Source organism: Labrus mixtus, chromosome 8 (genome assembly GCF_963584025.1).
Source record: "Labrus mixtus chromosome 8, fLabMix1.1, whole genome shotgun sequence".
NCBI lineage: Eukaryota > Metazoa > Chordata > Actinopteri > Labriformes > Labridae > Labrus > Labrus mixtus.
This window is the reverse complement of record NC_083619.1, coordinates 4,927,616-4,955,418: the sequence shown is the minus strand read 5'-3', so window position 1 is coordinate 4,955,418 and position 27,803 is coordinate 4,927,616. Positions and strand designations below refer to the sequence as shown.

Here is a 27,803-nt window from a genome sequence, read left to right as displayed (position 1 = left end):
ACAAAATATTAACTACCATTTGTTTTAATTGTTGACTTACTGCATTCAAATGATAGGAAATCTGGGTTTTCTAAATTTCTTGGTCTGTCCATTACTTCCTTGCAATACACTGACAATAAGAACAGTTACCAACCTTTACCTCAGGCAACCTGTAGATAATTAACTATCTCATATTGAGCATGCAGCTGCTTCAAAAGTAAATGGTAAAGCTCAAAGCCTTGACCTTTGTTCACACAGGATTAGTATTACCTGGGGGGCCTCTGGTTATTTGGGAGTTGTCCTCTAAAGGGCAGTGATGGTGCGTTGTATTCACACCGGAGAAGCACAGTATGTAATTTTTTCAGATTTACTGACATTCCTGATTGAAAACCTCCAGGCATTGAATTACACCCACCTCATCTTTTGGGGGGCAGGGACACATTGGATAACTTTAGGACATGTAAAGGTTTTAATTTCAGGTCATATAAAGTATATAAGATACCATGCAATAACACGTTTGTATTGAGCTCCGCATCCCCAATTTTCAATAATTTGAAAAATGTATTGTAAAGTGTCTGCACGGGTGATTTAGTGGTTACCAGGGAACAATAAATCAGGCACTGCACTTTTCTTCTTTTCAAATTATATACCAAATGTAGTGCACCTTATTTGATGCCGTTGACATTGTTGTTACGCAAAAAAATAAAATCTGCACTTTCAAGGCTTTAATATGAGGCTGTTGAGGCTAAAACTTGTTCATGACCACATTCTGCAGAGCACATCATCCATCTGGACACATCTGGTTCTTCTGATGGATTTTTTGCTCTTTCTACCAATGTGTCTACATACTGTAGCGAGATGAGCCAAAACAATTGCACTCAAAACGCTGTCAAAACCATTGTTACAACGTCCAACATCGCCTCTATTATTCCCGACCAGAAAAAAAGAGGAAAACATGCTGCAGAGCCCGACTTAAAAAACAACTGGAGAATTACTGAAATGCCGAATGGGACTGGTTAACTTATATCAGAGGACCATTGTGTTTGTATGGTTGGTAATTTGCCCTGGAATACCTACTTTACAAATTACAGACATGGTTGATTTGCAAGGTATTGAAAACACAGACATCCTCAGGAATTCATCAAAATTAGCATGGCTTCTCCGGGTAAATCTAATCCTGTACAAACATGACCTTTTGTCTTCATTCGACAAACACACACTGAAAACAATGGACCATCTTTGGACATGCTGGCCTGAGCTCTGGCAGAAAGGGTTCTGCGATTTGCCCATGGTACTTAAAAAGCTACCAGATTGAACCACAAACCTTGTTATTATTTTTTACTTGCTTTTGTTAAACTTTAACATCTCTAATAAGACTTCATGTTATGGTGCTTAAGTCCTTGGCTGATTAAGGAATTATTATGGACCAAGGAGAGCATCAGCTTTGATCACAAAGGGCATGAATCTGGAAAACCTTTACTGTGGAGCATCTGCAAAATAAGTTGTGTTACTTTGGGAAAAATGGACCTCAGCAGTGGTCAAATCACAGCCAAGGATTATAAAATCTCATCATGCATTAGAGCTGCTGAGAGCACTTATTAGAATTTTGAATACATTTACCAAGAGTTGGGGAGAGCTGAGCAGAGCTAATGGTGTTCAGAATGATTAGGAGCATCACTAAAAGAGAAAGAAAACCCATGTAGCTTCTGGAAACAAATGTGAAACCTGCATTTGAATTGTTTGTCTATTGGCCTTGACAAATCTCTTGTACACCTGCACACATCTGAAATGAAAGCTCTGTTCAATTTTACAGCTCCTTGGGCTCGCCGTAGTCGTTGTACATGACGGTGAGCGTCTGCTCATCACAGGCCTTGTGCACGTCCTTGCCCATGTCGGACCAGTTCAGGCCGAAGGTCTTGGTGTCGGTGTAACGGCAGGACAGGAACTTGAGGGACATCCTGCGAAGGCCGATCTTGGGCTCCTGGAGGAGACCTCTACACCACGGGGAGAGTTCGTCTAGCTGGGAGAGGATGAGGCCGGCCTTCCTGTTGGAACAAAGAGAAGAAATAGTTAGAAGTGTGTTTTGCTTGAGGACATCTCTAAACCTGACAAACATCCAACAATTTAACAATTTTCATTCAACAGTTTATAGAACATAAACACAACCATGGTTCAATACAACAGAGTCTTCTTTTATTTGTATCATTGTAAGAAGCATCAGTTAAGTTCAAGTTCATTACGTGTTAATATTATGAAGTAGATGATGTTATTTGGCATTTTTCATTCTAAAATAAAGGGTTTGATAATGTAGGGCCCTTTCCAAATAGCCACAGTTCAGTATGCAGTGTGTACTATTCAGTATGGAGTTTCAGTATACTGAACTTTCGTGGTCATTCAGTATGCATTTTTTGTGTCCACCTCAGTATACTGAACATTTCAGTATGGATACTAACTTCCGGGTTTCATGCAGTATGGATCGGATGCGTGCTTTCAGGAAATTAATTGTATTTTACCACCCACAATGCTGTGCGAAATTAAACGTAAATCGTCACTTCACGTGCGCCTCCAAATCAAAACAAACAAGCGTGGATTAATTTAATCAATTTTTAATCTACAGTTAAAGTCCCGACTGAAATCGTTACTTGTAGTTAACAACAAAAAATTTAACAAATGTCTGCATTATTATAAAACCTTTCCCCCCTCTATTTAAATAATGATTTCACTATTTAAATGTGTCTTTATTGGTTTGTTTTATATTCTGTATATTACTGTCTTTCATTTGTACTTTCCTTTATGTACTGTATGTTATTTAGTTATTTAATCTGTCTTTTACTTGTGATATTGTTTTTTGTTTACCTGACTGTATATGCGCATTTGTTTTCTTGAATAAAGCTAAACAAAAAACAACGGGTGAATGCGGCCGGTTCGGGTAACGTAAATGAGGCCACTTCCTCACTGAATGAATCAGAAGAAGTAGGAACAAATATCTGCCTACTGAATAGTAGGTACTAAACAGTATACAACACGGATAGTAGGTACTGACTGTTTCTTTCAACACTTTCATACATGCTTTCATTTGTTGGTAATGAACTTCAAGACTTGTATTGAAAGATGAGGCTTGAAGCTCATTACCAACAAATGAAAGCATAATATTCCTGTTTGAATGAACGTACACTGGCTACTCTGTTTGATTTTACAAATTGATTTTTAAGCTTTTACTTCTTACTTTAAAAGCACTTCATGGTCTGGCCCCAGAATATATCTCTGAGTTGCTCTCCCCTTAAGAGGACCCCAAGCTGACATTTTCTCTGAGCCTCAAATATCGCAACAGTAGGGTATAAATAACAGTTAAAGCCTGCTACATTTCATACACACGCTGAATAGTACAGTATTTGACGACTTGGGAAACTCTGCATCTGAGGAAGGGCAGCAGGGGAGGAACAACATTGCTAAACCTTAAAATGTCTTTGGACGTGTTATTAAGCTGACAATGTGTCATGCCATGAAGTCTTTTTTTAACAAACTAAAGAACGCGTCACAAGAGATCACCAAAGTGTAGCTGCCTGTAGGTCACCAGTAAACACAGTGAACTTTGGGAAACAGTTGTCACCACGCATCCGAGGTAAAGTGGATTCTTATATCAGACGTCAGCTACACTTTGTCTTGAGTTCATAAATCACGCTGCGGCTCTGCTGTAGTTTCAGAGTGACATCACTGCACCGCCCCCATCCAGCGCTGCTCCCTGTCTGTCCATGCTAGCAGGGTCAGGTGCACTGTTACTGACACATTCCTACCCTGACCAAAAGCACACAGTGGCTGCTGAAGGTCTTCGGTAGAGATGACGGAAGCAAAACATTTAGAAGAGGAGTGAATGAAGGAGTGAACGGCCATAGCAAATAAAAAGCCGGTCCTGTGGAGCGGAAACAGACTGACGGATTGCTGTCATAGTGGGCAGACGTTTCCAAACCAGTCCAGCTGAAAAAGCATCTCCATTAGTAACACGATGCCCAGAGTTCACATAGATACATGTCACTGTGTAATAAATAACCATTAAGGCTGATGCCGTTTGCTCGGTTTAGTGAAACCCTGTCAAGTGTTAGTCTAAAGTCAGAACATGTCAGCAGCAGATTTTATTCATTCATCTCAAAAGGTTCTCCTCTTTCTGCAGCCAAAGCAGAACTTTTCTGCAGCACAGTGCGTCCCGCTCTGCCAACCCACAAGTCTGCTGGACTCAGCGCAGTCCCAGCTCAGTATACTGATGAACTGATGACACCCTCAGAACACCCGGCACACACGCTTAATAAGCACCCTGAGAGGGAAACAATGAACACACTGATAGGAGGAAATAAAGAGCATTTTCAGCAAATTATTTCACAGGTGAAGGTAAACGACTACGTTCACCTGATCGTCATAGAAACTCACCTTAACAATATCCCACAGCCTGGACACTAGTGACATTGGTGTGAATGACGATGGAGGGATGAAGATCACAGCAACAAGTTTGACAAATGAAGGGGAGATGATGGGTGGAAATTAAAGGAGGTGATGAAGTAAAAATAATGGTGGTGATAATCACAGACAAGTCTTTCTTTATATATTTAGAGTAGCTGTTAGCATTAACTAGTTGATCGCTCTGTGAATTTCAGTTCCCCCCTTGCAAACAGTATGACATCTAGTGCTTTTGTATTGAAGGTGGACAAACTGATGTCATGTTGTTCATTCAACATCTGGTCATGATGTTTTACTGAATTGAAAAGTCAAAGTTAACCCCAGCTTCACGGCAATAAAATTCATTTTCTTTGAATAGTTTTTCTTTCATTAACTCTCCTGTTGACCTACAACTATTTGATGTACACAGTCGGGGAACAGAGTGTATCTAATAATAGAGATGACTTGTGCACATCATTCACTGGCTTCTTGCGTTTTGAGCCAAAATGAACACTTGTAGATATTGATGACACAGTCCTGAAGACACATGGACAGGTAACTGCGTAGTCTAATGTAGTTCACAATGACAGCCAACATCAGGACATTCATAAATATGTATGTGGACATAAGCATCAGATACATCACTACACAAGACAAAGCTTGGTTCTGTCACAGACTGACTTTTACTCGTTCGTCCTGAAGAAAACAAACTATTTGAGAGAAGTAAGAATTTTTTATGCTATTTTAAACTTGTGGAAATCCAATATCTGCTATTAAATGCTAAAATCACAAGTCTGTTTGTTTGTATTTTTTTTTATCATATCATTGATAGGCCGCAGTTCTTCAGTGTTTGAACTCAACGTTGGCACTCACCATCACACTGTCATAACACAGACACTGTGTGGGCCTGTGGCTTCTACACTATTTAATCTCCCTCATCTTTACCCCGACTCCAGATCAACTGCTGCTCCGTAAACATAAAGCACATCAACATATTTCCTGGTATGTTGTAATGTTCATTTTGGGGAGAATGGACGTTTTCTTTATGCCACAAATACGCCTCAATCCCTCTCATACTGGCAACCAAAACTTCACTGCAACATATTTCAGAATTATTTTTGGCATCTTTAAATTGCAAATGTTGTTACACTCAGAGATACACGAGAAGCGACTTCCTCTTTGCAGCTTATGTTACATAACATCTGTGTATGTTATTGTTTTGATTTTGGAATGGGGGGTGCATTTTTGACATTAGACATTATTGTCATGGTATGCAATGCACAAAATGTCATTTGTGACAAGCAGCCCATCAGCAACAGACGAGATAAAAAAACTGAAAAAGAAGGTATCTGTATAAAAGGTTGAAAGCTACACAGATGGATGGAGGCTCAGCAGGACAAAATCCCTTTTGCAAATCCACTCGACAAATCTCTCCCAGCAGCTTCTACAAGTCTCCGTTTGGTTTCCTGCTCAGGAAAACTGCAGAGAGAGAGACTCATTTTAATGATGTCAGCGTCTCTGCACACAGGAGTGCTTGTGTCGGTCCATGTGCTCTCCTGCAGCCATTCATATCATTTTTCTGAAACCTCATTATGTACCCAATATTATGCCACAGAATCCAGTGGTTTTGAGGAGATGGGGGTATTTATTTGCCTTAAATAAAGAAAGAAAAAAAAGAAAAGTGTGGTTTGTTATGCTTTCATTTCTTAGGAAAGCAGAGGAACGTCTTGCAGGTTCCAAATAGAAACAGTTGTCAACATAAATCCTGGCGCATGTAAACGAGTGGAAAGTCGTTGGAGATACAAAGTCCTGTTTAAAGATTTTTTTATTATGGAGGGGTTTGTGCTGAGCAGTACATGAGCAGGCATGTAGATGCATGGTCATGTGTGATACAGGTTCCTATAGAAAGCTCACACTAAGGAGGCTTACAACTGCATGACGAGGTGCATTAGCACGTGGTGAACGACTGACATTGGTTTTATAATACAACCCCCCAATTCCTAAAAAAAGTTATGACGCTAAGTGAAATGTAAACAAAAACAGAATGTGATGATTTGGTAACATGACACCACATATTTGACCACACAAAGACAACATTTCAAATGTTAACACTGAGGATTTTATTGTTTTTGGAAAAATAATATGCCTGTTTTAAGATTGAAGCCAACTAAAAAAAAAAAAATTGGTAAAGTGGCAACAAAAGAGTGGAAAAAGTTGTGAAAGGCTTACAAGAAACACCTGGAGAAACATCTCACAGTTAATAAGGTTAACTGACAACTTGTTGGAAACACGACTGGGTATGAAAAGAGCATCTCAGAGAGGCTGAGTCCACCTCTAGTCAAAGAGAGAAAGAGTGATGACGGAGTGGTAAACATGTTCCCGTCACAACCTTTTCCAACATGTTGCTTAAAGTCCCTGTAAAGTAAAATCAGCAATATGTCTCCAAGCACGCTAAATATGTTGTAAGAAGATAACTTTAAACATGTGAAAAGATTGAGAACTATGTTTGACTGATTTCCGATTTTTGACCGTTATTGCGGTTTTCTCACGTTTCAGTTCTGGGTTTTAATGGGCGGAGCTAAGTCCGGTCGTAATTACGTAGATGGGCCCTTCATCTCAACGTTCCATGCTAAGCGATATAAAAATACTGAGCGCTGTAGCATTTTCTAGCTAGCTATGACTTTCAAAAATATGCTTTCCAAAAGCAAATACATTTCTCAGTTTTAAAAGTCGAGATTTTGTCCTTTTTCAAATACTTCTTACATCATGCATTGCCTTCCATACACTAGAACTCATTTGAGAATAATGTCCGATTCCCTCTCACATCTAGAGACAACGTGTCATCAACTCGCAGAGCTTTTAGTCACAGTATTCCATTCTGCAAAGACCGGGACTCTTTTTTATTTTTATTTTTAAGATTTATTTTTGGGCATTTTGTGCCTTAGGGTAGGGTCACAAATCAGGGAGAGAGAGAGTGGGGAATGACATGATAGGAGCCACAGGTTGGTTTCGAACCTGGGCCACCTGTCTGGAGGACTACCGCCTCTGTACATGGGGCGCGTGCTCTAACCACTGCGCCACCAGCGCCCCAGAAACCTGGATTCTTGCATGGTCGCTAACTGCAGGACTGCAAAAATGATTCCTTATGAGATTATTTCCTGTCTACCTGTTGGAAATTTACAACCACAACTTTTGAGCAGACACCTGAAAAGGTGCAGGAAGTGGATTTGTGGAGAGAGAAAGAATGCCTCTTTGACGTGTCCTCCCCTCTGTACCACAAAGAGAAGATCAGACTTGACAAGAGGAAGTAAAAGACGTATTAGCTACGTATAGCACACTCACAGGGGATCTTAAAAGGCTGCAGTGATTTCCGTCAACCTTTTTTCCCTTCTGTACTCTGTCGTGGTAAAAAAGGAGAGGACATGTCCAAGATGCATTCCTGTTCCTCCACAGCCTCACCAGTTTCTTCTCCTCTCTGCACGTTCCTTCACCTCACCGCCATGATCAAAAGTTAGCAGCTTCCTGTTTGGTGCTGGAAAGACCGCTCCGATTGGTTGTCAACAATGCTCAAGTCATTGAACAAAATCATTTGCAAAAGACAAGACTCAAGACCTGCAATAATCGTAACACTAAGATGAGAAAAAGAGCACAAAGCGGTTCAGATTGAGTTTTATGACCACCTTACACCAAACGATTGAGATCACTGGAGCGCCTCAGATCCAGCACGACTCTTGTGATTTCATTTTGATTCAGGAAATGTATTTAAAAATTAGGGCTGTCAGTGTTACTGTGTTAATCATGATGCCATTAAGGTCCAAAGTTAATGCAATAATTATTTAAATCTTTATTTAAATCTTGTTAATTGTGTGCTATTTTGTCCCTTACAGAATTAAGCCACTGCAGCGACTTCCTGCTGCTCCAGTGATGTAAATAAACAGCATGGCTCATTTAACTTAAACTTAACAAACTCTCAGATAGCTCATTTAACGGTCAAAAGTCATAATTCTGCACTTTGTGACATCAAACACTTGGCTTTGTTACTGTTCCCTTACATGTTTTCATTTACTCTCTGAGTTATTTTTTCCGTGGTGAAGTTCATGGCTTAACTTTTGATGTACAGGAATTTCTGTTTTCCTGTGAAAAAATGTTCCTGGTGTTGTAAAATGAAGCTAGTGTGGAATTGCTAAAACCTGCAGTTCCTTGAGTGTCCACTTGAGGCTGGCTCCAAGAGCTCCCGGAAGTCCCGTACACACCCCATTCAAAAAGGCTGTACAGCATAAATAAAACATGTTTACAGCCCGGTAGAAAAAACGAAATAGTTCTGATTATTTATTGTCTTCATGGGCACACACTGTACAGGGATGAAAACTAATCCATTTTGATTTTATTAATGATACGTGTTATCCATAGTTAGGCATGTAGCTGCCATGATTGACAGGTGAGCGCAATGTAACAGTTGTTCAAGAGGCTTAAAACCGTGGTTAGGTTGAGACAGGATTTCATAAGTACATGTAGATAAGTTGAGGCTGGTTTGTGCTTTACGTTTACTTTATTTTTTTCATTTTTTTAAATTAAATGAATTTCATTTGAATTATTTTTATTTGAATATATTTTCAGATTTAATAATTTCAGTGATTTTTAAATTTTCTATTTGAATGTTTCTTTTCTTTCCTCTGTCATGATGCTTTTGTCTTGTGTGAAGCACTTTGAATTGCCTTGTTGTTGAAATGTGCTATAGAAATAAACTCGCCTTGCCTTGTGCTCAAAACCTTCCTCTGCCACTTTAAACTTTCCACTTTATCTGTTTTGCCACTTTACCCATTTTAGTCACTTTATCAGGCTCTTTAAACTGCTGTGGTTCCACAGTTTTCTAACCCACTTCGCTTGGTTTGCTAATTGAACTATTAGTAGCCACCTTCTTGTTATTGCTTTCAATCTCATATTCCTACTACTTAATTCTTAATTCTCAATTGTCTAATGTAGCATCACAATCCTAGAGGAACAACCTTCCTATCACGGTGTACTTAGTATATGGGTGAAATGACAATAAAGACAACTTGATTTGATATTTCTAGCACAACGACCGCCATCGATGGGACTCCAAAACCCTCAGCAGTAAGAGAGGGTCATGACATCACTCAGGCTTCACCCACTAATATTTGGATATACAGTACCACAAAGCTTGCTCAAATGGTTCATGACTAAAAAATACTTTGTTAATTCTGGTACTACTGAACATCACATTAAACCTGGACCAGGCAGACCTGCCCTTTGAATCTCTCTTCATGAAGGCTCATGAGGAACTTTATTGGTGAATTAAACTCGCAGCAACGTATACTGACATTGGTAATGGGATATTATTTACCAGAAATCACATCCGAATATGTAAATATTTACACTATGTTTCTTTGCAATTTTCTGCATCACAGAAACCAATAAATCACCGCAAGACAAAAAAAAAAGGCTCCACAACTTTGACTGCGTGTAATGTTGTCCTCCTCCCAACTGTAGAGAGTCAGAGAGCAGGGTAAACAGTCTGCTGTGATTATGATCCTGATTTCCTTAGAGATATTCCAACCATAACAACATTTATTATCACACGTACTCCTCCGATTGTAGAGTAAAAACAAAGAGTACAGGAGAAAAAATCAGCAATTTCACAGTTCATCGAAGGGCACAGAGTCCAACCAAGGACATGGTCAGACTGAGACCGGGCCAGGATGGAGGATTTTCTTCCACCCCCCCAAAAAAATAAAATAAAAACCGTCTTGAGATTTTAAAATCAACGGCCAAGCAGCGTGCCTGAGATGATGGGTGCTCCCCTGGTGACGACAGGGTCTGGCCCAGGGGAGAAGAAGTGTTGAGCCTCTGAGAGACGGCCGCTCTGTGAGTTTATGGTTCGAGTTAAAACGTCACGCGATGTTGCATGTAAAAAGGGAAACGAAAATATCCTCCCGCGGGATGCCAATTGGTCTCGTCAGTGAGATCCGATACGTGTCTAAAAAAAACAGCAGATCGGAATATCTGCTGCCACAAGAATGACAGAGCCACATTTGTTCATTCATTTGTTTCCAGATATTGCTTACTTGGCTGATGTAAGTTTACATTGAGGCCGAGCCTGAGCGGGGCTCTTGTTATCTGTATTTTGACTAGCTAATGAAAATCCAGTTTATTCAGTCCTCATTGTTTGTGACAGGGGAGCGGGCGAATTCTCTGCATAAAAAAAACATTCAACTGATTTGGGAAGTTGAAACCGTGTGCGTGCCTGTGGTCTGCACATGTACAGTAGTGGTGCATATGTGTGTGTGTGTGTGTGTGTGTGTGCTGGAGGGGAGCCTGTCTGCTCTTTTGTTTACGGCTGGCGGTACCACAGATGTGTTGTTGTTTGGGTGGGAGAGGTATATTCCCTCTCAAGTGGCCGAAGAAATGATCAGTTTATGAAGAAACCACAATCGAAAGAAGGACTGGACTGTCTGGTCTCTTTGGAGGATGTTTTCTGTCAAAGATTTCATTCAAAACGGTTTCAGACCTCTGACTGAGCTTTGGGGCCGACTTTCTATGAGTTTGTCCCTGATTAGTTTCTCTTATGAACATGCACACAGTCTCACCAATGACGTTTCAATACTCAATAATCCACAGGTGACGTCCATGTTTATGGGGCGGTTGGTAGAGTCGGTCGTCTCTCAACCAGAGGGGTAGGTTCAATCCCAAGCTCCTGCAGCAACATGTCCGATGTGTCCTTGGACAAGACACTTAACGCCGAATTGCTCCGCTGCTTTGTCGGCAGTGTATGAATGGGTGGCCTGGGATGGAGTCTAACTGCGGGCCTGAATTATTAATCCAGTCCGCCCCTGATGTTAGATAATCATCAGGGGCGGACTGGAGTAATAAATCAGGTTCTTCCGTGAACAACCCGCTCACTAAACATTATTCCACTTATGACCAAGATACTTTAAAAATCAATAGTTTGACAGAAAAAAAAGATCTGTCAATGATTTTTTTGACTTTTTTTTCCTGCTCTCATCTCGTAATCAATGTTTCTATTTATAGGACCGTGAGGCAGTATTGAAGAAAACTTCAAACGTACTGTTGAGACGACAGGAACTGTTTACTGAGATAATACAAACAGTGAGACACGGGGACTTTTACCTGTCTGCTTCACACAACGAGATCTCTTTTCACAACAAATTGAGTCGGGAAAATCTCCTGACGGCATGTTTGAGCACACATTTTCTGAAAAGTGGAGCAGGCAAAAGACAGGGAGGATGGACTTTTCTCATCATTGTAGGGTTAGTAGACAGACTAGGAACACATATTAGAGTTATAAAAACTATACTTGAAATAACAAAAAGGTAGAGGTCAAATTGTTAATCTGAATTAGTGCTGATGACAAACCTAAACGTAAAGTATTTGTTATCCCCAATAAACCATTCTACTTTAAACTGAGAACCCAATGCTTGGATTATAATAATAATAATAATAATAATAATAATAATAATACATTTAATTTGTAACGCACTTTACATTTTTGTGCTCCAGAAAAAGAAAAAAATATAATAATATATATATAATAATATAAAAAATAAATAAATACCTGCTGGAGTTGGTAGAAAGTATAGGTGAGAACCATCATCATCCCCAACCCACCAGCTCAGCATCACTCTGACATCTCTCCATGCATGTCCATAGGATCCTCTTTGTGCATGTGTGCGTATTTCAGCAATATTCAATAACAGAGTATAAGATTGAATTTTCCCTGATCGTGGGATCATTAAAGTATATCATGTCTTACCCCTCAGCAACAATAAGGAGAAAAAACAGAGGGAGAAGAACAAGGCTTCAGCAGTGTTTGGACTCAAATGATTTGTCAGATGGATAAACAGTAGTATCCCTGTCTACCCCTCATGTTTATCAGTCTGAATACACTGTGATACTTAATACCAACAAACCCCTGGCTAAGGAAAATGTTTGAGGATACATTCTGTACGACCAAAATGTTTATTAATCCTCAGACACAAACATAAAGATCTGATCGCGATCAGACACCACCACTCTCGTCAGCTTTGGTTCAACTGAACTCCAACGATCCAAATGATCCGAGGTGCTTCAGCAGAAAACCCGCCAACATGAATACAGGACGCTTGTAAAAGTCAGCATGACTCGTGTTTTGGTTTTTCTAAAAAATGATATCAGTAGTATTTCTGTCCTGGCGTCAGCGTTACAGTTTATCGGCTGCACCACCCCCCCCCCCCCCCGCCTAACAATACACAGCAAACAGCTCCACTTCAGGTTCAGAGATTTTTTTTTTCCCTAACGGCAAACCAGATACACAGGAAAGTCTAATGTTCATTTGATGACTTGGCCAAACAAAACATGTTCATACCTTCTCACCCCTGTTAGCAGGCCTCACCTCGAATGCACTTCCAGCTCTGAGGTGCCTTTATTACCATTAATCACCCCTCCCTTTAACTAAATTGGGGGGGGAGGGGGGCTGTTAATCTAAGTGTATTTTAATGGAACACTTCAGAAGCAACTCCCTCAATTACATCAACTCTTTCCAGCACAGCTCCTATTAAAAACAACCTTTCATTAAGGAGCGGGGGGGGGGGGGGGGGGGGGGGGGGGGGGGGGGGGAGGCCACAGACAGAGAGAGAAAAAGGCAGAGAATTAAGTGAGCCTCGGCTAATCAGTTTCACCTGACGCAGTGAAAACACACAGAGCCATTTTGTACGTTCAACGTCGGACACATGGCTCTGTTTAAGAAACATTCAGGTACTATTTCGTTTCCTGTAGTTTCAGGGCTGTTCTTGGTTGTGTGTTTCTAATTGGATGAGGATGTCTCGGAAGGTTAAGCTCACTCCGTTTCCCCCGGTTCATCTGTAACTCTAAATTACACAAAACAACCACCCAGAATAAAAGACGACACTTTGGTGGCTTGGAGCGAGAAACATCTGCCCTCCTATGAGAACCAAAAACAAGAGTCGGACTCTGCCGTGCTTTGAGCGAGCGGATACCATGGAGATGTGGCTGTTTGAGCCTCTCTACGATGTGTGTCTGTAATAGAGGAGGCGCACAAAAGGTGATTGAGAACTAATTGGGGTTTGCCTTGAAAATGATATGAAGGAAATGCTCTGGCTGGACTGGGTTATCTTTGTTGTGGTTTTGTTTTGGGGTATCTGGGTTTTTAAGAAAGCAGAGCGGCCTTCACTTTTGACATGAAAGAAATACATAATCCAATGATTTTTAGAATTGCCTCACAGTGTTGGGTGTTAGCGGGCTTTCAAAGTGATAAATGCTCTGTGATGAAACACTGAAGTGGATTCCTAGGTAAGGGAATTGTTGCTTAGGCCCACTTACGACTATAAAAAAAAAAGCCTGGCGCCTAATTAATACTTCTGTGTCCAATATGTCCGTTAAAACTCCTCCCCTCTGGTTGGCGTTACAGATCAATGTACGCCAAAACAACTTGACATATTGACAGTTTCTTCCCCCAGGCTGTCACTCTGATGACACAAATCCCACTGTTGCATCCACCAAAGTGCTCTGTGGATGGAACGTATAACAGCAACTTGAGTTACGAGAACATCAAATCGACTGAAGAGACAAGCACACAATGTGTACGAGTCGGTATAGCAGTCTGAGTTTCCGCTGGTCCTGGGTCAGAAAACAGTCCTAAAGCAACATTTCTTTTTTTAAACAGACAAAGCATGTTTATTTCAAACTAAAACAATAGGTACTCAACGTAAGCATATCCCTCTGTTGATTTTCTTTTTTTCCCCCTGCCAGTTTTCCCCCTAAACAGTCACAGAGCGTCCGACCTGTCGCTGTGAGATACCGGTATCCCTGTAATCAAACACCCACCGTTCAATAACTTAATCATGTAAATACTGTAATATTATCCTCCTCATCAATCTATGCACACTGCTTATGTAAACACAGTAAAAACTCTACCTCATGTAAATCAATCATCTGTTACATAACTACATATTTATAATCGTGTTTGTCTCAGCATGTTTGTAATACTCACCACTGCACTACTATCTTATTTAGCCTTGTTAGTCTTTTTGCTAATTTTATGTTTATATATGTTATACTTTAGTACACTGAGAGCTCAGTTCACCAGAAACAAATTTCTTGTGTGCGTGTGTAAGCATACATGGCCAATAAAGCCGATTCTGATTCAATCTACACCATAACCTTGAAGCTACGCAGGAGCCTAGATATGTACCCTGATGTACACCTCCTTAAATGTAACTATGGGTCAAAAGGACGCAGATCACAGGCGCCGTGATTGGTCTGCTGGGTAGCATCGTATTAGCTACAGGCACATTGTGTGTGCTCTGTGTTGAGATAAATGGCTGCAGACGACGGACCAATGTGTCCAAATCTACTTTCCAACGTCCAAAAACCATCAGAGGTGCATTATCCCCTCCTTGTCTCCCAGTGGCCGAATAAATGCAAACAATCCTCCTTGACTCTATTGACACAAATGCATTCATCTGTTGCTTTAAGAACCTCGACAAATGTGGCCTCAAAATGAAAAGAGGCACGTCTCACATGGTCTCTTTGATTAGTGTAAATAATATCAGTACATCAGAGATTGCAAAAATAAGTAAAATGTGATATGTGCTTTCCGAGAATTGACACATCGCTCGGGTCATCTTTTATGAACTCTGAGAGACCAGCGTTTTGCTTTCAGAGCAGTTAACTCCAGAAGAATAACAGCATGTAAATATTCACTGTACCTGGGCCCGAGCTCGTCCTCACACCTCCAGGTGAACTCTCCGAAGCTCTCGTAGCGCTGGTTGTAATGGTAGAGTACGCGGCGCAGCGTGGGCGCTCCCAGGTCCATCAGAGTGTTGTAGGCTGTCTGCTGCTCTTTTCCACTGGTGTATCCGTTGAACAGGTTATAGATCTTATCGGAGATTTCTGCAATGGAAAAGACAAACAAAAATTCAAAAGACAGCAGCCATAAAAGACCTCAGTAGTAGTCTACGGTACAACTAATCTGTGAGTTTTTTTTTGTTTATCTTTTGAAAATTCTGGGACACCAAAGGGGTTCAAATTGAGTATTTTTGCTCATTTTCTATCTCTGGTTTTACTCTGGCACACTACATAATAATACCAACTATTTGTACTAGACATCTGTTAAATAAGGAAGCGTGAAATAACAATCTGCTCTGTCTTTCTTTTTTTTGTCTTTAAATATTTTTTGTGCCTTTATTGGAGAGATAGGACAGTGTATAGAGTCAGAAATCAGGGAGAGAGAGAGTCGGGATTGACATGTGGGAAGGGAGCCACAGGTCGGATTCAAACCCGGGCCGCCTGCGTTGAGGACCACAGTCTCCATATGTGGGACGCGCGCACTAACCACTGCACCACCAGCGCCCCTGCTCTGTCCTTCTGAAGTAACAAGATACCAATACCTGAAAATCCAGACAGAAGCTCTCATGTGGAGCACTTGAAGTAGAAAACACTCCCAGACTAGCTTTTAGTTGGGGTTGGAACATGGGGAGATGCTCGTCTCTTTAGGTAGCATGGGTGGTCAATCATTAGTTTGTCCCCTTTGCGCAGGTAACTTAGATCTTTGCAGTTCAGATGTAAAGTAGCACTCTGAAATGCCAGGATGTTGTGCTGATGAGACATGCCTCACTGATACAACGTGATGCATCTGAAATACATTCTAGCCACGTGGAGACTCAAGAGACAATAAGACGGGGCGCTGGTAGCCTAGTAGTTATTGCGCTCGCCCAATATGTGAAGGATTCCTGACTCTATCCACTGCCCTGTCTCTAAATAAAGGCCAGAAAATGAACCTTAAAAATACAATTACACAATTACCGATAATACTGGATCCCCACAGAGAGCAACCGGGGTGCAGAGAAATGTATGCACCTTGTCTCTTGCTTTTCTGAGATAATGATCTTAACTGAGAAAAATGGAGCAGAGTCCTATTTTTCAATTTAAAAACAGGACAGTGGATAGAGTCAGAAATCGGGGAGAGACCTTAGGGCGAGAGCTCGACTCTCATTCTGTTTTAGAGACATGAATGGCATCAACTGACAAATATTTTCATCAAAGTTTAATCCACTAATCATTTCATCGCTAAATCATCTGGTCTGCTTATCTGATACAAATTCATTAAATTGATATTTCAAATCAGACATGAAGCAGAAAATCCTCAACATTAAGAAAAGTTCAACTAGAACTGTTTGATTTGCTGATTATGTTTCTGTCGACTGATTAATTGATCGAGTGTTGCAGCTCAATAGGCTGTTCCTGTTCTTCATGCTACTCCCCATGATGATTTTACTTTTATTAAAAAAAGGGGACATATAATACTCTCTTCTTTTTCTTTTCTACTGTCATCAAACTTGTCATTAGATGGATCAAACAGATGTTATTCTTCAGGCAGATTTTTACATCAGTTCTGAAAGAATCAATCACTCACATATCCATCGAAAGAGAAAGCCATTAAAGAATTTCTTGGAAAGGGAAATGGTTTTTAAATGACTTTCAGTTTAGTGACTTATCCACTTGTCGCGCTCCAAAATGCCAATGAAATACATAAAACAGAGGCACAGCGCGGAAGTATTGTATATCACTCACGGATTTTCAGGCATTGAAACCAACAGTGTGAGCCAGTAACATAGCAGTTCATTGACTGGACTGAATATTTACAATGTCTGCTGCAGCCCCAGCCTGAAATATTTCAACTTAAAGGGGCTATATGTAACTTTCAAAAATACTGTGTTTGTAGCGATACCGCATGGCCATGACCTTTCTGTGTTCTAACCTCTCTCCATTTTCCAATTTTTGCCATTTGCCTGGCAAGCCAAGGGGTGTCCAAAACAAATCCAGAGCATTTAGGACCAGAATCTAAACTTAAAAGGAGAACATACTGGCTGCTGCATTGTTGTCAGAGAAGCCAGCACTCCAACCCAGCATGTTTCCTTAATGTCTGATGATATAGTAAGGTCATTTTATGATTTCTTTCAGTAAATATCTTACAGATTGATCCTTTAAGTTACTTTAGAACTCAAGTTTGAACCGGTGTTTGACAATGTAATCAATGAATGTATTCAACAATTCAAATATCTGGGATTCTGACTAGATCAGGATTTGTCTAATAAGTGATACATTTAAAACCTAATTGGAAAAATAAGGCCTCAGCTAGGGTTTCTTTAAAAGAGTAAGTCCTGCCTAACAACGAGAAATAGAAAAAAAAAAACTGTGCAAGCCACACAATTTCTAATTTTGGAGTTTGGAGACAATCTACACACATCTGTCTCTGTATTGACGCCATTGGAAGCTGTATATCAAAGTGCTCTTTGCTTTATCATAGGTGACAGATTTCAAACTCATCAATGTGACCTGTATCGCTCTGATGGCTGGCCCTCGTTGTATTCTGTATATTTACAGAGCATTCATTGGTAAACTCCCACCTTGCCTGACTACTCTCCTGTCCGCTCATGATGGCCAACAGACCATCTCATCAGATCTCAAAACTGGATCTCCTTAAAATACAGAGGTTATGGATTGAATGGGGGAAGACGTCTTTTAGTGTTACTGCACCCATCAAGTGGAATTATTTTCAAATGTCGGCTAAGCTACCCTCTCTAGTACCATTATGCATTTTTAAATAAAGTAAATGCAACTGTTTATTAATTACAAATAGATGCTGACATTTTAAGCAATGCTTTTGTCACCAGGCCCATTGATTATTCTAATTCTATTTTTACACGGAAACCCCAAAGGTCTCTAATGACTCGGTCAGAATGCTGCAGCGGTTTTTATAACCCTAAACTGTGGAATGCCTCTGAGTGTCAAAAACAAAAGACATGACCATACATTTTAAAAAGTCCTCAACAAGCCAAAACACCAGCTGTTATTAAAACAGCTGATATTAAGATTGTAGAAAGTTACAAATATCTGGGTGCTGTTCTTGATGACAAATTGTGTTATAAACATCATGTGGTTGCTACTGCTAAGAAGGTTCATTAGAGACTGTCCTTTTTAAGGAAAATTAAATCTTTCAATGTTTCCTCTGAGATGATGACTCTCTCTAATAAAAGTTGTATTGAATCTGTTTTAATCGTTTGTGTTGCTGCATGGTGTGGAAGCCTGAATTTGACCAATACGATTTAGAAGTCTTGTAAAAACAAGTAGCATACAAATAGAAAATCCAATCCAAGCCAATCAGACTTGGCTTCTGACCATTTATAACAGGCCGTTCGTGAGGAGCGCTAAGGCAACAGGGGTCTGCTCAAATAACCCTCTTCAGAGTGAGTTTGACCATTTACCCTCAGGTCGTCTTTTTAGAGCACCTGCGAGAAAAACTAAAAGACTCCAGGTCTCATTTGTCCCGGTTGCAATTATTACATATCCATAAGCCCTTTGGTTGCTGTTTTTGCACTTTAACCGCACATTTGGACAACTCTACATTTCACCTTACCAACTGAGTAGAAATTATTATCTAGGTTCAATCAGAACAGATGAAGTGAAGTGTGGAGTTCCCCAAGGTTCAGTGTTGGGGCTATTATTATTTATTCTGTACATCAATAACGTATGTGAAGTCTCCTGTATTTTAAAAACTATTTTATTTGCAGATGACACAAAGTTACTATGCTGTGGGGACAATCTGGAAAAACAGTGGGTAATGAATTAAAGAAACTGAAGAGTTGGTTTGACTCAAATAAACTAACATTGAACTTAAGTAAAACCAAATTTATAATCTTTGGGAACCGATCAACTGGCTTGACCAAGAAACGTATGATTAATGATTTGGAAATTGAAAGAGTGGCTGAAATAAAATTTCTTGGAGTTATTGTAGAAAATAAATTATCCTGGAAATCACACATACAATACATTAAGGCAAAAATATCTAAATGTACTGCAATTTTATTTAAAGTGAAAGGGCCGTTAAATCAACAGTCACTTTACACGTTGTACTGCTCCCTAATACTCCCATATATTAGTTACTGTGTGGAAGTGTGGGGGAACACGTACAAAACAAATACAGAACCATTCTTCATTCTCCAGAAAAGAGCCATAAGAATTATAATTAACTCCAACTACAGAGAACCAACCAACCCACTCTTCATCAAACTGAAAACACCAAAACTTAAGGACTTGGTCGACTTTAAAACCACTCAAATCATGTACAAAGTTAAAAATGATCAGATACCGAACAGTATCCAAAAACATTTTCAGCAGAGGGACAGTAAACACAATCTCAGAACCAGCAGTAAGGACCAACATGAAACTACACTGTATTACAACGAAGGGTGTTAATTTATGGAACAGCTGCAGTGATGAAATGAAAACATATAAAACATGAGGACAGTTTGAAGACATTTTCAAGAATAACATATTTAACAAATATAAAATTGAACAGTCAATGGGAAAAATGGAATCAATATCAGTTGTAAGGTCTGTACCGTCTACCAATTAATGTATGTAATACATTACATCTGTTGCTTTTGGTACTTAGTTATCTGTATCATTCAACTTTATTTTTTAAAGCTTAGTCTTGGATTCATTTATTAAGCTAAAAAGATAAAAGGGATAGGACTGGATAAGTTATTTAACTTCTTCCTACACCCTTTTCGAACATGGACTGGTTAAGGAAAAATAACCGTGCCTCTCTCCCTCTACCTCTAAGTATGCCTTGATTGCTGTTTGATTTGTTTGTAATGTATATTTTTATTTTATTTTTAAAACATGTTCGAAATAAAAAATAATGAAATTAAATCTTGGTACGAGCTCTTGATAGATTTTACTGCAATGTTTTATATTGTTTTATAGTTTGTTATGTTCGATTTTTTTTTTTTAACTTTGTTTCAATTTAGATTCTACGGTGATGTTGTCCTTGAGTGTCTTGCCTACTGTGTGCTCCTGCTGCAAAACAAATTTCAAGAATTATTATGTCTGTATGAATGTATTTTAATGATTTAACCTCTGTTATATGTTCTTTTTCTTGTTCTGTCTTTGGATTTGTTCTTGCAGGACCCTCCCTGGTAAAGAGTCAAAAATCCTTGACCCTTAAATCCACATCACATGTACATCTAGTCACAGACGGTGGTTGAAAATATAGTACAATATAGATTTGGAGTTGTTGTTTTTCTACCTTCATGGAACACAGATCATGTCTAAGCACTAAGCAGCGCCTGTGATGTGTACTGAGAGATGATTCACCTTCCTGACTCTACACCCTGTGTCTCTCCCCTCACCTTGTGCTTTGACGTCATCCACAGTGGGACACGGTGTTTTGATGGTCACCTCACTTGGATTGGAGCGGCGCCCTGTGTTGTCTACCGCCCACAGTCTGAACCTGCACACAAAAACACACACACACACATCAAAATTAGAAATCTGCTGCTGTATGTGAGTGATAGGAAGGTCTTTATTTGTGACCACAATCTGTTTTTTTACGTGTCATCTTGTAATGTTAGTCAGTAACGTTACATAAATCTACACCTTTATGACTACAACACTGAGAAAACGACATAATAACATAAACCTGCAAATTGAGAGGTTTTTTGAAACCCATCACTCTTCCCCTTCCCTGTGGGTCATCCTCTGAAATGTACAACACAAGATATTTAGAGTAAGTCCGGAAAGTTAGTGGAGAAAAAATGTGTTGCAGTATTAAAGTCAATCTGAACACATTCAGACTCAGAGACTGCATAACAACGGATGCAGCTAAAAGTGTTTCTGCACGCTGTGATTCTCACACCTGCAGCTACCGTGTCACCTCACATGGTCATCTCCATCCGTGACAGTAGAGAGGTTATACGATCATGCATTAAAAAATATCAAACCAACAGCCCATAAGGTCCCATCAACATCTCTGACAACTGCATTGTATTTGCAAACACCATTCTTATTCTCCAGTGTTGACATGGATGCTGGGTTCTCTGTGACCCGGTGTGACCCTTACAGGCCTTTGGATCTTGAACCAGGAACACCACAGCAGCTAGGGAACTGTAGTATCATACTGGAGTACCTCTTTTGGCCAGTAGCCCTTTAATATAAAGGGAGCTAACATATGGAATATATTTCAGACCAAACTTAAAACAAACCAGAGCTGCCAAATTTTAAAATGATATCAAAGGAATGCCAAAAAAAATAATCAATCATATCATCATGTGTAGGGGTGGGGTTATATGTCTATATATACTGTATAAAGGCAAGTTTTTTATCTGTTTGTGCATGCTACTGAAACAAGTCCTGAAGCTTCTTATAACTGTTAAACCAAATTTAACACGGATCGGCTCTCTCTGTTAACACACTCTCTGTATATTTTACATGTATTTTATAGAGAAATGCTACACAGGCTAAAAAAACATGCACAAACAGGATTCTATGGACATGCACTAATGGAGAGAGGTCAGAGGGAGGGGCTGCACATGAAGGAGTGCCCAAGAAGTTGGGGTTCAGAGCCCTCAAGGCATCTCAGCAGTGCTCAGGAAGTCAACTGGCAACTCACAAGCTAACAGAAACAACTTCCGACGTAATCCACAACCCACTGGTTCCCAAAACAAGTCCCTACAGACTGAGCTACTGCTGCCCCCAGTATCAGTGCCCTTCCAGGAACAGGCATTGGAAAATACATGCTGTGGTGCAGTGTATTTGGAAATTGTTGTTCAATTCTCTTGTGTATACTGCATGTGTCTCTGCCAAATAAACAAATACAAAAACATGAATCAACAAATAAAAACACCATACAAACATACAATTTTAAGATGGTAAGACGAACATCACCAGAGGCGCTGCTTGTCAACGGGCAACTGCTTGGGGCCCCCTGAGGGCTCACAAAACTTAATCCAAAGCAGTGGCCCTAAAATGTACAAATTTTACAATGACAGTAGGAGACCTCCCTAAGGAGGCCCCATCTGTCAGCACTCACTCTCTCGCTAAGTGTTGCATGCATTATTGCTGTGAAAACCAAAAGTTTTTGAAATGAAAGTCAACAAAGCAAAATGAAGAAGAGGAGAGAAAAAAAGAAACAGGAAAAAAGAGGAGGAGGAGTAAGTGTTGGGACCATGGCAGACATGATGGTGATGCCCCCAAACTGATTTTTGCTTATAGGGCCCCAACAGACTTTAGTGGCTGCCGACTAACTGCAGACATCTTTTTAGCCGTATAGTGATGAATGGCTTTGTCAGTTATAATCCTGTATATTACATGAAGACGATACTGATACAGTCATTCAAAATGTCCAGTGATGATAATTTACTGGAGCGACAATAAAACGGAAGCAAAAACATCTGGCTGCTGCTCCATGTCATGCCGCTGTCTTTATAATTAATGTCTGTTATTACTGGAGATCAGACCCTGCATAATCGATACTGGACTGACACTGAACACTCTTTTACAGAGCTAATAACCATTTCACTGAATGAGTAGCACCACCTAGTGATGGAAACACTAACTGCATCCAAGCATGTAGGATACAGCGAGCCACACCAACAGTCACAGAGGAGGGAGAACTAAAGGAAAGACAAATAAACGATGAACCTGCAAATGTATTTATTATAACTGCATGAACAGATGAGAGGGTTAGAGAATGACAGAATATTTAGTCAAGACCGAACATTTGCAGCAGAGTATGTTTTTTCTCTGTGTCATGCTTACATAATAGCATGCACATCCTTCTCCCCATGCTTTACATTTCCCCCTCTACAAAGCAAACCGTGCCTCGGCCTTTAAGGAAGATATAAGGAGTGTGTGGCGCCCTGAAGGGGGAGACGAGGCCTCGGCTCAGAGAGATGAATGAGCTGCCAGACGGGATAGAGAGAGAGAGCGGGAGCCCCATCGATGCTGGGATTAAAAGGGCATGTGCAGCCGCTCACTCAGCTCCACAGATGGAGAGGCTCCCCGGCCCTCTTCCCCCCTTCTTTCCTCTTTTTTTCTTGTTTTGCTCATACTTTCGTTTCCCCCCTGTACCTCCCCTCTTGATATTTTTCTCCCTCTTTCATAAATGTTGTCTCTGCTAACCCTTGTTTTTTAACTCTGTCTCTTTATGTGTGTGGCTTCCTTTCTGGCAGGCCTCTCTGTGAGATAAATGTCAGCATGTGTACAAGAGCATACGACGATTTGATGTGTGTAGTTGTGTGTGTGTGTGTGTGTGTGTGTGTGTGTGTGTGCTGATGGAGAGGGTGACATATTAGTCACATTTGAAAAAGTTCTTCTCTCACAAACACAAGGAGATAGAATACAGAGCTGTACGAGCACAAATGAGAGCGATTTATTTTCATTTCTTACATCGTCTTATTCTGTCTCTGTAGCGACCAGGAAGACACTTAAAGGAGTAATATGTAGAATTTTCACACTAAAATATCTCAAATTAATGACTTACATTTCCATCAGTTATCAAAGCCAGAGAAATCCTTTACTTTACAGTTGTAGATAGGGATGTGTCTTTTATGGCCGCCATGACAGAGCCGCCATGACAGAGACGAAATGTTCATCGTTGCCATGGAAACCTTGGATGTTATGTCAAAGATCATTGCATAAGGAAGCGGGATCTGCTACTGAAAGCTGCTGTACTGTTGCTGTATGTGCTGCTGTGATAAAAAAAAACGTCATGTAAATTATACCTGGATACATTAGGTCGGTTTCGCCACACTTTGAGTTTAAGAATATTTTTTTAAAGTTCTGACCACAGCCTTCGAAATACCTTCCATTTCCATATTTCTTGCCTACTTTCTATAACAAGTCATACCACATCAAACCCCCTCTAAATTAACCCTTCTGAGAAACGTAAGTATGCGAGGCTTTCACTTGGAATTCCATATTCATTGTTGCTCTCTATCCGTCTCCTTCCTTCTGTATCTCCCTCTATCCCACTTTCCACCTCAACACAGTCTCCTCAGACGTCTGTTCATCATGAGTCTGGTTCTGCTCCAGGTTTCTGCCTCTTAAAGGAAGTTTTCCTCTCCACTGTAACTTTGCTAAATGTTGCTTAGTGCTCATGATGGATTCATGTTGGGTCTTTGTAGATAATACACCAAAGATTAAGGTCTTTAACCTGCTCTTTTCACAAAATTTGTTTTGAATTGGCACTATATTAACACATATTGATTGATTGCTTGATTAAATAAACTAACATTAAATGTGACACCACCGATGTTAGAGGGCTCCTTTACATTTAGCCAGGTAGCCGTTTCCTTCCTCTGCCTATCATGTGCTAGCTTGAAGCCTTAACATTTCACAGAAATCACTTTGCATGTTTCTAGCTACAGCTAGGTCTACGATATGATAAATGTCTGCGACATTCAAACTCCATGCTTCCTCATGAATGCAAAGACTCTAGGTCTTAGTACTCATCCCATGGTAAACTGTTTCTTCAGTTAGTTTACAAGAGATTAGCATTAACTTCACTGTTTTATTCTGACAGGAAATGATGCAATGTGTGCAGCATGAGGTGTCAATCAAACATCGACTTTGAGGGGACACTGCCAATTCAACTTACCAGAGAGAAAAACTAATGTTTTTCCAAAGATGATTCCGTGTTTGTTCTCTTTGGTCTTTCTGGATCCGTCTCACCACAATACAATTACTCTAAACTCTTCCAGCTGTGAGGAGCTGCTCTGTCTTCTTGCCTTGCACAATGCATTGTGGGAAAATAGTGTGCATGAGCAGTACAAATCTAACATCGTTGTTTTAGTATGTATCCTGATTTTTTTTTGTGGTTTAAAACAGAACAGTTTGGTAGTAACATTTGCATGAAAAAAGAAAAGCAGCAGCTCAAAATATATCTGACAGTGCAACTTGATTGAACCAAATCTAGTCCCTGTTTTCTTTTACTTCAGGTAGTTCAGTCTACCTGCATATGAAAGACAAAAGACACGACTTACATGTAGGTGGTGTCGGGCTCCAGGCAGCGGATGATCATGCTGATGGAGGAGGACAGGAGGTTGGGGATGTCCCCTAACATCACACATGGAGACCTGGCCCCCGACAAGATGTCATCCACAAAGCTCAAAAGTGTTTCTGCAGCAGAGAGAGAGAGACACAATGTGTGTTGTCATTAGTGACGCCTCCAGGATGAGAGTCCAAAGTCATTCATGTACAGTTTGAGATGAAGCCTCTGAAATGTAAAATTCAAAAGTTAGGGCTGTAGAGGTTGAAGATCGTTTTGCCCTCAAAATAAGTTTCAGTATGTTTCCTGCTTTCTTTTTTCATTTTCTAAAAGATCAACTTAAATCAAAGCTTAATCTACTTAGTCCGGGGGTGTTTGCACACACACAAATATGTTTCATTTATCTTTTAAAGAGCCCATTTAACCATCCCAACACAAAGAATTAGTATTAACTACTGAAGTTTCTTTAGGTAATGTGTAACACTGATGAAATTGGACAAACCTGAGTCAATCAGATGCGTCCTGCAGCCAACAGCCATCTGCCCCCCTTCCCCAGGTGAACTAAAGACCTAATTTAATTCATTCAAATGCAGCCAAACAGCAGGTAGCAGGACTCAAGCATATCAACATTTGGAAACACTCATTCTGAACGTCTGGAAGTTGGAAACCAGGACATTTGGACCCTGAAAACAAAGCTGGACCTTATTCATTAAGTGAGACTTCCAGCCCCTTGAGGAACTGATGTGCGGCTGTGGATTGGTTTTAAGAATTTGAACACATGGTCCGGCATATATTGCTGCAATATGTTGATGGCAAGCTAAAGGAGCATCCTGAAAGACAACTGGACCTTGCTACATGGAGATTCTCCCAAAAGGCAGGCCTCAAGCCCATCTGTTTGACTAAATGGTAGGATTCCCCCCACCTCAATTTAAACTTAGTTCTTCAGAGACATTCAGCACACATGCATTGGCACTAAATGTGAAGTAATTGTCACATGTTTTCTGTAATGATTTATTTGAATGTAACTGCTTTAGTGGGGAATGTTTGATGAATGAATGACTGACAACTGTATGGAAGGTCAAAGGTGCTTTGCTTGTGTTGTACTTACTCTCTGATGTATGTCACTTTGGATAAAAGCGTCTGCTAAGTGAATTGTAGAATTCTGATCTTCTCATATACTGTTTCTGGTTGGACAACCTCATAAACAGACTCCCTCTCTCTCGCTCACCCATTGACAATCTCTCTCTCTACCTCCCATGTATGCCTATACAAACAAATAATAATTCATCCAGATCATGAAATAGAGGAGGTGTTCTTAATTAGAATGTAAATTACAGATTTTTTTAAAAGTTGATGTATTGGTCTGAACCATCCATAGCTGAAATAACAGGATAATACATAACTAGTCGTTGTGTGACTGGTAAATGGACTTTAACACAGCAGGTCACACGTACACATTCACACACTGATGGTAGAGGCTGCTGTGTAACGTGATTAACAATTCATGCGCACATTCATACGCTGTCGACAAAGCAGCGGGAGCAAAGAGGACATATTATCCCCCTTCTCCACCTTTTCAAACAGTCCCCTGTGGTCTAAATGAAACATCTGTGCTGTGCTTTGGTCAAAATATAACATGAATCAAGCACCAGAGGAGACCCCCCTGACTTTTCATCACTGCTTCGCTATAGATTATAAAAACGGCGGGGGAGGGGGAAGGTATTTTCTTTACCAGAATACCACTGTGATGTCACAAGGAGAGCAAATTTGAAACGGAGCATTTTTCTCTGTGTTGTAAGACTTATGCAGACCACAAACAAAGGACTGGATGGGTTTATTTCACATTTTGTGGGTCAGTAGACACTCAAATATATGTTCAAAAACACTGTCAAAATGGATTTTTCACAACGTGTCCCCTTTAAGTGTCCAGGGACACATTTACATGAAGTTGCAGGAGCTAAGGATCAAACCCCCAACCTTCTGGTTTGGAGATGACCAACTCTACCAGCTGAGCCACATCTGCCCTTGCATGAAAAGTGGCTCTTGTAAATAAGAGAAAGATCTCAGGAAACTTCTGTTAAAGTATTCACTGTAATATGCAGTGTAAGATGGGGAAACAGTTTTAACTTCTGATATGAGCTAGCCCAGCCAACATTAACCAAATCTTTGTGAATAAAGTAATCTGTTTCGACTTCAAACCACGACAGGCTCTCATGCATTTCACTGATATTTGATCTCAACGCTCATGAGAGGCTGAGAGCAATACCTGCAGCTTTATTCTGGACCTGCTGCTGCAGTTTAGTTTGATACTCATTGAAGTGCTGGACCAAACCACAGAGCAATGATCCAGAGGAGTTAAAAAAAACAAAAACAAAGACTGAATGATTTGTTTAAATGTTTGTTGTGTTGAGCTTTTTCACAGACCTTTTGAGTACAGACAGCATTTCATCCCCTGTTTTCTGGGTGTGTTTAACCACAGCATTTTCTACTCCTGATGTAAACATGATGCATGACTTATTGAATTGAA

At 40.2% G+C, this 27,803-nt stretch overlaps 1 protein-coding gene across 1 annotated transcript in view; it reads right to left on the bottom strand.

Moving 5' to 3' along the window:
- Nucleotides 1–1,393: 1,393 nt before the first annotated feature.
- Nucleotides 1,394–27,803, bottom strand: part of astn1 (astrotactin 1) — a 412,066-nt gene continuing 385,656 nt past the window's right edge. Inside the window, exons 21-24 of the mRNA XM_061043889.1 lie at nucleotides 25,272–25,407; nucleotides 20,640–20,740; nucleotides 15,153–15,336; nucleotides 1,394–2,024 (exon numbers count right to left, since the gene is read on the bottom strand). Coding sequence (XP_060899872.1) covers nucleotides 1,787–2,024; nucleotides 15,153–15,336; nucleotides 20,640–20,740; nucleotides 25,272–25,407 — 659 coding nt within the window. The 3' untranslated portion in view covers nucleotides 1,394–1,786. The remainder of the gene's footprint in view (nucleotides 2,025–15,152; nucleotides 15,337–20,639; nucleotides 20,741–25,271; nucleotides 25,408–27,803) is intronic.